The 14,086-nt window shown below is 40.5% G+C and overlaps 2 protein-coding genes across 6 annotated transcripts in view; one reads left to right on the forward strand and one right to left on the reverse strand.

Moving 5' to 3' along the window:
• Nucleotides 1–207: 207 nt before the first annotated feature.
• Nucleotides 208–14,086, reverse strand: part of LOC111272840 (uncharacterized) — a 14,148-nt gene continuing 269 nt past the window's right edge. The window contains exons 2-6 of one of the 4 annotated variants that reach the window (XM_022854495.1): nucleotides 13,539–13,669; nucleotides 10,749–10,931; nucleotides 9,074–9,270; nucleotides 4,002–4,177; nucleotides 208–2,428 (exon numbers count right to left, since the gene is read on the reverse strand). In XM_022854495.1, the coding sequence (XP_022710230.1) occupies nucleotides 652–2,428; nucleotides 4,002–4,177; nucleotides 9,074–9,270; nucleotides 10,749–10,931; nucleotides 13,539–13,557 (2,352 nt within the window). In that variant the 5' untranslated portion in view covers nucleotides 13,558–13,669 and the 3' untranslated portion in view covers nucleotides 208–651. Of the gene's footprint in view, nucleotides 2,429–4,001; nucleotides 4,178–9,073; nucleotides 9,271–10,748; nucleotides 10,932–12,469; nucleotides 12,980–13,538; nucleotides 13,670–14,086 lie in introns of those variants that run through there. The other 3 variants (XM_022854502.2, XM_022854482.2, XM_022854491.2) reach the window with 3 other exon arrangements.
• LOC111272862 (vacuolar protein sorting 36) overlaps nucleotides 9,525–14,086 on the forward strand; it is a 13,760-nt gene continuing 9,198 nt past the window's right edge. The window contains exon 1 of one of the 2 annotated variants that reach the window (XR_015315852.1): nucleotides 9,525–9,539. The gene's annotated coding sequence lies outside the window, so the exon portion shown is untranslated. Of the gene's footprint in view, nucleotides 9,540–9,722; nucleotides 9,738–14,086 lie in introns of those variants that run through there. The other variant, XR_015315850.1, reaches the window with a different exon arrangement.

Here is a 14,086-nt window from a genome sequence, read left to right on the forward strand (position 1 = left end):
AAAACCTATGTAAAAAGCCAATTTTCTATATGGTAAACAAACGATCCATTTGACTAAAATGACACTTCCTAGAGGCTGAGCTAGTGTAAATATTGAGACAAACTCAGTTTCAACAGTCGATTCGTGCCACTGTTAAAAATTAGGCTGCGTTTCTGGAATAATTATAAAGCTTTGTAGCATCGCTTAATACTAAAATAACAACACGTCTTTTTATATTCATACTTATCGTGCACAAAGAAAACCTTTATTTACAGACTAGGCTCAATGTTCGCATAGTACATGCTTATGCATCTTTGATCTGCTAAGTATTGAAACGGGTTTGAGCAAGCGTAACTTACAACAAGAATAAAGTTGGGCCAGCTTATAAAATAACTCTATAAAAAAATACTCTGACTTCGAGCCTCATATTATTGAGCGTCACCATACATCCGGCAGGAACCCAATAACAACTTACTCCCTTTCCATAATTCCATTTCTAAGCACCAATCATCAATAAACTTTTTGTGAAATTCATCTCTCCAGGACATGGTAGAGTTTTGAGCCCTCAGTAAAGCAAACTCTGTATTTCTCTCTTTTTTCTCTCTGATTTATAGCACTTTGACGCGTCTGCATAGATAAACGTTGTCCTACATCTTGCTCTCGTCCTAGATCTCATGAAGAAACAAAGCCCTGAAGACATACTGATTGATCGTGCTGATTGCCCACTATATCTGAAGGCGTTTCATGTTTAACAAACTGACGTCCGTCCAGCTCGCTTTCGAGCGAATCATGAATTGAAAAACACATTATTTGCGTGTCGGCAGTGCTTGAGTTGCGACTGCTCACTGAAAATGTTTTTCCTCGCCGACTCTTAATGGTACCTTTTCGATAGTTGACGTACATATTGTAAGTTACGCATAAGGCACCGATGACAAACGTCGCTAGGCCTGCGACGAACAGCGCGACTGAAAACATTGCTGATTCCGTTTGGCAAAATTCGTGACTTATAATTTCCGTGCAACCAGCAGTGCCTTCGCGAAGACCGAAGTCGGGGCAGAGGCAGGAATAGCGTCCAGCTGAAGGTGAATTAACACATAGATGTGAGCACTGCATACGGCATTTATGGCCACCAACCGGTTGTTTCATCGTATGAAGTACTCGACCTCGCAATGACTTGAAAGTCGTATGGTTTCCTGCCAGACGACGTATATGCTTCCCATTGCGGCTGATCATTGTTAGAGTGTTTTCGTCATCTTCCAAAAGTGCGAAATCAACAAACATGTCAACAAGAGTTAACGTACTATTAGCGACACCGTAGGCATACGCTAGATCGTTACAGCCCTGAGAATCGGTGAAGTCTTCTGGACAGAGCATTAGCTTGGTATCAGTTTGAATCGCAATGTTGCTCTCTTCAACATCGAATGCCAACGACGTAACATTTGTTTCCTCAAAGATGCGGCTCATATGAGTTCCGTCAAGACCTACCCGCCAAAGTCGTCCCTCTGACGTGAATAGTAGCCATCCGTTGAACGGGTTTACGATCATGTTCGAAATGACAGCTTCGAATCCGAGAATAATTTTTATGTACTGCCCATTCATCTCGGATACCATTATTCCTTTACTTTCGGCCCAATAGACCTTCCCATAAACCCAATCCAGCTCTAACGTTGATATGTCGTTGCGATCAGAGATGATGCGCGTGCAACTTTCGTTCAGCAAGCCTCGGTAAATAGACCTATGATCTTCACTGACGAAATAAGCCTGATCTTGTGTCTGGTGGTAAGTAAAGATTGTCGAGACGCCAACCTCGCAACGCATTTTCTGCTCTACAAAGTTGAGATCATCTGTTTCGAAATCGATTTCTGCCAGATGGAATCTTCCAAACATCGAGACGACGAGTACCGAGCTGCCTCCTAAAGGTAGACAAACTTTCTTCGTTATGTCACTGATGTAGCCGGCTTTACAGATACACTCATAGGACCCCACCGTATTACGGCATTTGAACGCGCATGTATGCAGATCCAACAAGCATTCGTCTATGTCAACGCATTCTATGGTGTCGTAATAGGGCGTCATAGTATTGACCGGCTGCAGTGCTCTTTCCCGGTAGCCGATAGGACAGACACAGTCGAAACCTCCATCGGTATTCTTACACTGGAGTTCTTTCGGACAATCGCTTTGATTCATGGCACATTCATCGATGTCGACGCAGCCTACGCTATCGTTTACGAAAATGTAGCCCATAACGCAGAAGCATACTCCCTTAACACACGTCTCTTTTGGCCTGCGTGTATTAGCTTCGCTTGACCGATTTTGTGGACAGTGTACCTCGACCTCTAAGATGCCGTCTTGATTGACCTTAACAACAGGTCCATCATTATTGCATGATGGAGACGCAATACAAGCATACGAACCGTTTTGGTTCTTACAAACTGAACCTCCAATAATCCTGTAACATAGCGTGCAATGAAACATATTACTTAAAAGTGTATTAGTAGTATTATGTGTTTGATAAATCAATCATACTTGTGTAGAACGAAGCCGGGACATATTTACTCACAGTGTGGAATTGAAATAGAAATTTACCAAAAATCAAACGAAAAATCTATAACTATTAAGGCTAAACAAAGTAAGAGGCTGAGAGCACAACTAATTTTCGCTACGAAGAAGGGATAATGAAAAAAAAATGATGCACTTTTAAACTATTTAATAGAAAACGATTATTCCGGTTCAATAAGTTATGTTTCCGTTAAACTTAGCCACTGCTACGGATTCGATTCTATAAATAGTCGACGATGTAACAGAAATCACCTCTGATGCAACATAGCCAAAAGGGCGTTACATCTTGCAAAACTTAGATGAGCGATAGCACAGCCATTGACTACATAGACGCTTCGCTTTACTGTATGTTATTGAAGATGGATTACAAACATAATACTGTCACCAAAAGTTACGGCTGTATATCTTTCACTGTAGCTACTAGAATAACATTGCAAGTTAAACTTACGGCAGAGAGCTCTGAGCATGCCGAATCGTCACAGTTTGAAGGATATTATCTATATGATCATTTAAGCCATAAGTGACTCTCCACGGCCGGTACGGGATACCAGTGCATAACTTACGAGCAGAAAGTTAATCGTTTTCTATCAAGAGTTAAGCTTGAGATAGATTAAATGCCTTTTATAATTAATAGAATTATGTGATGCGGTCGGCTGGTGATCATAATCATGTTGTTGTTATAATAATAAGCGTTAAGTAATTGTTGAGAGTCATTAAATGGTTTTGTATCGTCTTGAGTTGATGCCATCTCATAAAGTTAGCAGAACTCAGCCTACTGCTCCTCATATTGAAACGCGCTTTGTTTACAAGCCGACTCAACGCAGTATTTATATTGTATCGTATCGTTTTCGCATGGAAAGGAAAGGGCATTCGCTTGTCCGAGTCTTTATCTGTAAAAACCGTCTGAACTGTCTACAAAATATGTAGAAGCTACCGCTAGGGGGTTTCGTTCGCCGGAATAATGAACAAATGCCGTATAACCCAGGAGAATCTTATTGAAGGTCGGCTGGCTGAAGTGCAACCTGCGAAGTAGCCTCACAACTTGATTGCACGATGCATAAACCTACGTCTACGTTGGCAGTTCGAATGGCTACTTGTGTTTGCTTGGCCATCTCGCCTTCTCATGCCTAATGCGGCATCTATTGCGCTATAAGGCTGTATGTCAATGTTCCGTGTACAGTACGTGAACGGCGTATAGTGCTAGTGTTGCGTACGAAACATTAATTTTGATTTCAGAAGCTGAAAATTATCCTCGAGCTGGAGTTTTTTTTTATCAAAGCTTGGCCAGTAAGATTAGATAATCTGTGTCGAACGTCAACTGAACGGCGCTACGAGATACTGAACGTGGATTATATAGAGCACAGAAAAAAATGATGACGATATGAAAAATTATTACTTCTGTCTGAGTTGAACATTGATTAAGCGAAGCGTGTTTTTTTTCTGTGGTAAATAGGAAGGCATACCTTTGACACAGATTAGGTCCTGAGCATTCGTCACGATCGATGCACGTCCCGTTGAGCATCTCGTGAGTCGTCTCTGGACAAATGCAAGAGCTATTCCCATAACCATCGTTTTGGCACCTTAGTGGACCCTCACACGTTACGTTCGCACAATAGTCTGTCTTCGAACAGAAGAAACCCTATTCCAGAAATGTTATTAAATGTGTGTCTGTTAGATCGTTACCATTAGCTATAACTGAAACCAGATGAACTCAAAGATGCTTTTAAGCAACAATTCACAGAAATCAATAACGATTCAGGTTAGCCACGACTGACACAGTGCTTCAGTAACGCATGTCATAGTATGAGGCCTGAATATTTTTGTTCTCCTCTATAATAGTTAGACAGCGTAAAGTTTTCAATCACAGTTGTTTCAAGTTACGACAATGTAGGAGCTTGCGAGAACTTATACAAGATATTGCTACCAAGGAAATAATCTTGTGTAAACTAATAAATAAACTGGTAACTGGCGTGATCATTTAAAAAAATTTCGTCGAGGCAGGACTAATCCTGCGGGATGATAGTGCGAAAATGTGCATAATTCGATCATCTTCAAGCGCTCTTGTAGAAATTTCATACATCGATTCCACATAAACGTATGCTTCTGTTTGAAAATGCTTTTTTTCGACAGCTGAGGGACTTAATTTGTTTTAATAGATCCACCTGTAAAACTATCGAGTAAATTTTCGTACATTTGGTTTGTCACTTAGAAAAACCAGTCATATTATTTACAATATGATAAATAACATTTTATATCTAACAAAATTAATTGATTTAGTTACAAAACGCAATCTGGTGTATGGCTTACAGGTAAAAAAAAACACCAAGATATTAACATTAAATCCAAGAACAATATCGTATTCGATTAGACGGATAGTAAAAACAAATCGCGTAGATTAGAATGCTGGATAGAAACTAAAGTTTATAACGGTAAGCTGGTAAATAAAATCAAATTTCCAACATTATCGGTTACGTTGTAACGAATAGTACTAGCTTGAATATTGGCCGTTAATAAACTCGTTGTGCCACCTGATCTATGTGTTGTGAATTGTAGCTAAAAAAACAGCCCTATTTACTGTTGGACGGGGTCCCAGATTTCACTGTTTATTTGTAGAAAGCGTTTGATGGAATGCCTAACAGCAGAGTCGGGCGTTAAACTCGAAACATTTACCACATACGCATGTGCAGTACAATGTAATGTTGTAAACAATTGCTTTCAGATGAATGCTTCCTCAATACTAAAGACTTTGTTAACAAAATAGACGAAGAAATACATTTAGCTGAAATTTCACGTTTCCTCAAAGACGGATTGCATATATTCAAATGTTTACATAAAGCTATTATGGATAGTATGAGAATAATACAAAACCTGGGGAATCTCATAGAGATACGAAAAGCTCCTGTGACTAGTAGATCGAACCCCGAAATGACCGACACGGTCATCATGGCGAAGAAGAATCCTTCTGCTGACCGCACACGCCTCTAGGAAATCGCAGTTGATAATGTGCGACAAGGTGACGGACCCGGTGGATCCTGCCCTAGAGGAGCTCCCTCGTAAAAGACTCTCGTACGCGTTCGATAAACAAGGAAGATGGTTATAACTAACATAGTCGAAAGTCGCGAGGTGCATCAGCAGCACTTTCACCTTGTAATGGTCCTTTTGCAGACCAATTACCTGGGGTGCTTGGAGTTCAAAGAACACCTTTTTTGCTACGGCGGTCAAATACCCTTGACTTCAAATTCAAAACGATCCGACTCTGAACTCCATGTGTTGTCCTTTTCTCAGCTAAATGCGATGCAGGGAACGATGCCGTCCCGTCAATCGCTGCGCGTAGCGATTCACCCTTCGTCGCGCTTATACGAGCACATCTCCAAGAGGCCCTTCAAATGACCGCAGACAAAAACGCCACTGCCCCTAGGTGACAGACACTGACTAACCTGAATAAACTTCAACAAAGTGACCGTCTGATCGTGGTCAATCCCCACCCCAACGTCAGAACCATCATAGCAGACAGCACTATGGCGGCGAAAGGCCTTGGAAGAAGAAGCGGTGTACGTCCCTGCCTCTCTCGATTCCAGCAGTTTTCCTCACACAGGCACTAAGCGGACACGCAGACTCGGAAAATGTCCTGTTACAATAAACCGCACTTCAGAGGGAGCCGATCCTAGCTGGGTCCTAGAGCCGATTGCAAAGCAGTGGTCGGAGCTCGGAACAACCGAGAACCGCAGGCTGAGACGAAAAAGTAAAGTTAAACAAAATCATTTGTTGTACAGAGGGATACAGAGGGAAGGACCCGTGCTTTACTGTTGCTAACACCACCTGTCTCTCGGATAGCAACCGACAACCATTTGAGGGTTATATTAGTTCAGTAGTCGACATATTTGCATCCCATTTTAGAGACCTAAGCGCTCGATTGAAAAAAATAATCCGGTAAGCGAGAAGAGTTGGAGTCGACCTCTGGAGCGAGCGCTGATTTCGACCGAACTAGGCCCCGAATTGATAACCCTGTTCCCGGTACCACGAAATACGTACATCATTTTTCATACCGACATCTTGACCCAAGTGCTAAATTTACCTCTAACTTACTTGAAGCCGCTCCAGTACCGTCTGATATAAGTTGTAAACTAGCCGCTGTTGCATCATGCCTGACGCAGAAATTGACCGAGAGCCACTTTGTTATGAAGCTGCTCTGTATTTTTCTAAAAGTTGATATCGGCGAATACTTGAGTCTAATCGTTAGTAGTTCGCTGCACCGAAAGAGAACAGGTCAGTATAATACGAGCCATATAAATGAGCACGAAAAAGGAAATCAACATTATATTTTACAAACCTCACGGAGCTAATAGAACATTTCAGAAATATGTTCCCATCTCACTAATCGTGTTTTTATGCACGTTACATGGGATGACCAAATTTCTATAATGACCTAGGAGCTGGCGGCTCAGTTCTCTACGTTTGAGGTACTACGTTTTCTAGAATAATTTCAACCTGATCCACAATGACCACTTGAGAAACAGCTAACACGTCCAATTGCTGGACAGGTCTACTTAATACTTGTTTACTAACGAGCTGAAATGAAGCCCTCCTAAACGTTCGAATTATGGAGGGCAATTGAGAGTCATCTTACTACGCGTCGGTTGGCGAGGTTCTTGAAAGCTTGATCATGAACTTTCGTCGAACAATCATGATTTCGCACGATATTGCTTTAGAAGGTACACTGTGCCTGTCGTAAGTTAAAACAGATGCTCTTTGCTGTGCTTATAGATTCTAAGTCAGCATATGATATGGCCCCCGGAGACAAACTAGATAATAAGGTGCGGAGTTGCACAGGAGATGCTGCCATTAATCAGACCGATAGTACGGACGGTGAGTAGAGGTAATCCAGTTGGAATTGCTTGGCCAGTTAACTAGCGTTGCACAGGGTAACAGCCTGAGCCCTCTGCTATTCTCTCTGCTGCTCACGAACCTGCCACGATCTAGAAAGAGAGGTAAAAACATTTCTGTACGCTGACGATCTTGTTTCCGGACGAGAAGCCAATTTCAGGTTCAGCATACTCTCGTCAAGCTGCCTTGACGAGAGTATGCTGAGACGAAGCTGGACTGTTCTGAACACGAATGAGCTAGAGACCATAAACTAACGCCGTAGAAACCACTGCGCTGTTTCTGACATGCTACACGTACGCATGAAGTACGCGAATAGCCTTGACACGTTGGGCCTGACCCTGGCCATGGATGGCCAAACTTTTGCAAAGCATATCATGGACAAAATTTGATGAACGATACTTGCGGGTATAAAAATACGTACGCCACCGAGGTTTCCTTTGCGCGTGGCACTAGTCTTGTTCGCAATAAAGGTAGCCTCTGCGGAATCCAAACTGTCTGGAAACAGCTTTCATTGAGGCGACCCGAAAGACTTAACCAGGTCTACACATGCCTGTATCGTCTATCGTTGAATAAATACATTTACTTTCTAGGTGCCACAGCTATATTTTTAAAGATGCGATGCCTCTTTAGGGTTCATCCGCACTTATAAGAGAAGGTTGGCAAAGATCGATCTTAACTTTAATAATATGTGAGCTATGACTAATGAAGCTTGAAAAAAACCGGTCGGGACGAACAAGCACATAATTATTCGTTTTTCAGTAAATGGGTTTTATCACAATACATATGGATTTTTATTTGCCAGGGAGTTGCATATATCTGCATAAGACGTGGCGCAATATGTCTTTTATAGCACACAGTACCATGCGTTTAGTGCTGTTACTAGACAGTCTCTGCGCTCAAATCCTCGAGTTGATATTTTTTTGAACACAAATAAACATTAAAACAAGCTTTTCTATATAATATGAGAGATATGAAGGCGTATTCTAACGTTTTCCTAAAAATAAGTTAATTTTTTTCGGGCAGTTCTCTCAAAAACGGTCAAGAAATTATCAAACATCCCAGTTTATAAATTGGTTAGTTTTTTTTTTGGAGTCCGCATGCTGAACACAAAGCTAAATTTTTAGGAGAGATCGATTTCTCTCATTTAATACCATAATTCGGGTAATATGATGTCTTTTTTAAAAACGGTCGAGAACTTTCCCAAATAATTGATGTTTTCCCATTGCTTGGCGTCTCGAGTATTTTTCTTTTATAATATTGCTTTATAATGTTCTGAAAATTGAGGCCTACGTCATTTGTTGATAGTTGAACAATCTCGAGAGTATCACCGGTCAATGGTGCCACGGTAATGGTTTAATTCAATTAAAAGCACGAGCTAGTTAAAATAGGAGAAAACTAGTAGAATCATCAGACAAACAAAATACAGCAGTGAAATATATTTTCTGAAGGAAATAAAATGCTAGGCCATCATACAAGTCAGACTTCACCACCGATGTATTTATTGGCTGTTGTGACATCCTTACTTTCTAAACCATGGATTCCTGGTGTTTGGGCTCCGCATATTTCTAATACTATATAACATCGTGGGGCCGTGAGCCTAAAATTGCTTTCTGGAATGATGGAAGTAACTAGTAAAGGCTTCCGACTTTACCTTTTCAGGCAGCTTTGGAACTTTCGGAACACGAATATGGTGTTCCGGGCATGAGCAGTTGTATCCACCCCGCGTGTTGCGGCATACGCCCGGTGGATCGCAAAGTGATTCGTCGAGACACTCGTTAATATCGTCGCATTCCCGCGTGGATTCATTTAATTTGAAACCGGCAGATTTGCATATACACTCGTATGACCCTGCAAATAAACGCAAGCAATTCGTAAAATTTATATACTACATATATATATATATATATATTACAAGAGAATTGGCAGACTTCTAGACTGAATCACTTTTGAACTTCGCGCCACTAGCAGATTAAAGTTTACCTGATTCGAATTCAAAGCACAGGAATGTATTACCGCAATCTAAGAGGCTTTCGTCAAAGCAGAGTATAAAGGCTCAGTTGGCCAAAAGTGGAATTTTAGGTGTGACTAATTACAGAATTATAACCGAAATGCGGAAAGTGAGTGAAAAATAATTTCTCTGTGAGTTGATTCCAAACTAGTTGAAAGTGCATGCGGCGTATTTCACGTAAAACTTTAATCAATGAAAATCTGCTTGGAGCACATGGTCGTCATAAACGAGGGGTGGCTCAATTTCTGCCATCTACTGAAGGGAGACTAAACACGAGAATTCTAAAGAAAAAAATCAACTCTGTCGAGTAAGTTCGGACGTAAAACGACTTGCAACACTGCATGCAACCCACTATCTTGAGTTCCTCGAGAAGCTTATGGACGGTTGCTTGATAACAATGCCTGACCCCATCAATATCCAATATCGGCTTTAACTTACTTATTCTCTTGATTGATTCATTTTGTACTTAGAGTCAGTGCGATGACAAGGTTTTTCACGCTCTAAAAAAGTAACTGTTGACAAACGTATTAAAAAGTCGTAGACAGAGAAATTATATGTGAGCGACGCAGATGGTAGGTACATGGCTATCCAGAAGCTGCCAGAACGCTTAATATGTACATAAAAGATCAAAGATACACAAACGAGTAATTATTTATTTTTTACGATTATAATTTAATCAGAAATAATTAAATTTCGTTGCAGATTCGTTGCTAGCAGCCTAGAAAAAGTATAGGCATATGCTAGCCTATGCCTATCGCATTTTATCGAATAGCATATAAAAGAGATGATGGTCCTTTGGAAGACTTTTTGAGCTATATGAATAAAAAGCGGCAGGTATAAAGGCAGGTGTATCGGTCCTTCGTATAAATAACCACAATAGAAATATCGGGAAATTTAAATGGAAGCAATCGATCATTTGACAAATCGTAATCTGGACACATATTGCTGGCCTAAGTTCAACGAATAGATAGGTCGAGTTGCTCAATACTATTGACCTCCGTATATTATAATTAGACACTTTACCACACATGATGATTGCTACACAGGTAATTTGACATTTTAGGAAAACATTACTTGACTACAACTGCCACTCCTCCGTGATATACTATTATGCCGTGCAGAATACTATTTGTACAAATTTGGGATACAATGTTATCCAAGAAATGTTCGAAATGGTGATGAAATATCTAGAAAAAAAAAAAGGTGCTTCTGTAATATGCGTGTGCTTATGACGACGCTAAAGTAACTTGAAAAGGACACAAGACAAAACGAGCGTTTTTATAGGAAAAAAAAAACCTTACGGAATAGAGTTCCTCACCAAATGTATTCTTGCAGTGCTGATCGTCCAAACACGTGTGAGTACCTTCCTCGCATTCGTCCATGTCTATGCAATGTATTCCGACCTGCCGCGTTCCTTTTTGGCATCGTATTTGCCCTACGCACTTTTTACCTAAATTCGGAAACTGGTTCACGCATACAGTATCGGATGCGCAGTCCTTGTCTACATGAAACGAAGTAAAAATTGAACGAATTCTATCATTTTCTTTTAGACTCATTATGCAAACAAAGACACCATATTTGAATCTACGTCTAAAGAAGCCTGATATTTACTTTGTACAGTTAGAACTTAGCCGAGATTAATCTCAGGAAAAGTTTGTCCTAAGTGTGGCAAATAGGCAGATGTAGATAAGCAGGACTTGGAACAAACCTGCAATGAGCTCTTCAAAATAGAGCTGCTTGAAACTGTTTCAGTTCAGCGACAGATACTGTCTGTATACTATTGGATTAAAAATGTACTGGCAAAAAAGCCAATTTTTATTGGCTAATAGCCGATCAGTGACCGCACTTATGATGCCACAATTACTCACATGTCTGCTATTTGCAGGCTCAGTTCCCGTGATAATGTAGTGACAACGCGTCTGCCTGAAGTTAGGGTTAGCTAAAATGGTCTAAGTTCAAAACCGAGTTTCGACGCGTACCGCTTTGTGCCACTTGAAACTATGTTTAACGCCAGCACCGGGCATGAGATCCTAAACCCTTATTTTTGATACTGAAGTTTAGTAACAATAATATAATAGTAATTCGATAATATAGTATTCTTTTTGTTTTTTATTTTGCAACTACTTTGAAGTAAGTGACTTATTGCTATGTTTAGTTATTTTGTAGAAAACAAAAATGGGATTCCGAAGGGTCGTGAATTGTGTTTTGTGTTACAAACGAAATAAAATGTTCACAAGCAATGCTAATGACGTAGAAGGTTTCGGAAGAACGGCTTGTCAGTTGATGCTGATTGTTCAAATGGTACTACCAGTCTCGCGACTGACGAGATGGGCACCATGAGCTGAATTTCGAGCAAATACAGACCCGCCCGCAACAGTGTCAAAAGACCCGCACCTTATTCAAAATAAAGTAACACGTCATCATAGGCAACAAGATGAGGACATCCGGGAAGTCGTGAAGACAAAAGCACCTAGCATTCCTTTAAAGGCGAACCCGAACTGAAGAAAGCCACAGGATTAAAATTAGCGACCAAACTTTTTTCAAAAAGTGCTAAAAAGGTTGCGTCATCGTGTCGGCTTGAGCTTATGGAGAACGGTTCGTAGCTGCTTCACCTCAATAATACATCGGTTTACACGTTGTTACCTGTAGTGCTTTGTTATAGGGTACTTGTGTACCCTAAGTCTCCGTATTCACTACATTTAATCCCCTTGACTTTTCCATCTCTTCAAAGCTCATAAAACACACGTCAAGATAAAAGCTTTAGAATGGTCCAAAAAATCCAAGACAAAACGACAAATTAACTGAGGGTTCTTCCTACGATTGAGTTCCAGAGCTGTTTCAATGACGAAGACAATCGGGTCCACCTGCGCTCAATCTATGATTAATAGTTCTCTAAGAAAACACTGAACGCTTGCCAAACTGCTATAATATTAAATAAAACAATAGTTAGCCTCTTTTTAAATGAGTACTTGACAATTTTGTACTCAAACTGTGTGATATGCATTTTTGCCACAGTGTCTCTTTTAAGTGTTTACTGACCCGAGTAACACTCGCAGAATTCTTCGTCGATAAGCGAGCGGCAGTCTTTATGCTTATCGCACACATCACTTGGGTAGATGCACGTTTTGAAGATACCCCAGCAATCAATTTGCCCCTTAGCACAGCGGCCCGTTGCCGTTACAGGTTCAGTACCGGCCGCAAGGACAAGAATAACGTCAAGTATGATTATCATCTTGTCCTTGATATAACCATCAAAAGTCTATTATTGGTGCTGTTTAATTCCCAGCAAGCCTGGTTTCGTAAAACATTGTTATTAAAACATGATACACTGCAGCGTGTTATGGATCGACAAGATGGATTGAATCATTTTTTAAACGTGTCAAAATCTCGTACGTTATGGCACTGCTGCCAACGCAAGAAGCCTAGCTGCTGCGGCGGCTTCTAAATCTCTCCTATCGATCCGCGTTCATTTGAAGTCAATCTTAATGAGTTCAGCTTCTGTGGTTTCAAAGTGCGGTTGGAGAACTAAAGGAACAACGTCGCCGCCACCGCGTCGATACTGAACTCATTAGCCCTCAGCATGATCTTGCGCCTTAGCGTAAAGACAATGAACTCTCTCTCAGACCTCCTCACTCAAAGAGAAGGCTAAAGTCGTCAATTGACGAGCATACGTGCGTACAGTTGTGCACCCGAACCTTCGGGGCAGTTCGTATACAAACGTATACACGCCGTTAGCATTTCTAAAAACACAGAAAAATATTACAGCATACCATTGAATCATAGACAACCTCACGCACGGTGCACCAATGCTGTTCGCCAACCTTTCGCAAGGTTACTTAAGTGTTGTTATAAGGTCTATCCTGGATCAGGGAACAAGAAATTAAGTAAGAACTAGCGAAAACTTACTCGGAGAATAGTTTGTAACAACATGTTACAACTAATTATCGTATCAGATAGAAATAGAGGAAAAGCTTTCAATAGAAAATCAACTGTCGCTATCAATTTATCTTTCGTTAGAGATGTACACAGACAACAAAAAGCATTGGATTAAGTTTATAGTAATTTGTACATGTTAGAATCGTCCCTGTTGTTGTTCAATCCCACTTACCGCGTCTGATTCGTTTCATATTGCGTAAATTACTAATACGTGCTAGATCATCGTCGATCCGACGTGCTGTTCGAAGAATTAAAGCTAGAAGTTACCGTCGCTAGGTCGAACGATGCTTGGCGGTACTAAACCTATAATAATAATCACAGTGGCACTATGAGCGACGGCAGTGCGTTGTCCAATTCATTAGGATCCAAGAAGCTGCACTTAGATGCGGTATAAGGATGCCATAGGGACAACTATGTATAAATACTACAAATACAAAAGTCGTACCGCCAGTAGATTTGCCTTGTTATGAAATTGCCTTATGATGAACCAGTAAGGTTAGTTATACCGCATAACTTTCGTAAGATTATGTCAAGGTTCGGGAAAAAGCTATATTTTAACTTTCGACAATGAACTTTAGGACGTGAATGTTTGTTATATTTGCACGAGTTTTCGTTTATTAGAAATGTGCATGTATGTATTCAAAGCTATATATATATATATTTGGAAGATACAATAATATATCATGGACCATCGCAAGAACGGCATATGATGCATTTAGC

This window comes from Varroa jacobsoni, unplaced genomic scaffold (genome assembly GCF_002532875.2).
Source record: "Varroa jacobsoni isolate VJ856 unplaced genomic scaffold, vjacob_1.0 scaffold_192, whole genome shotgun sequence".
In the NCBI taxonomy this organism is placed as follows: Eukaryota; Metazoa; Arthropoda; class Arachnida; order Mesostigmata; family Varroidae; genus Varroa; species Varroa jacobsoni.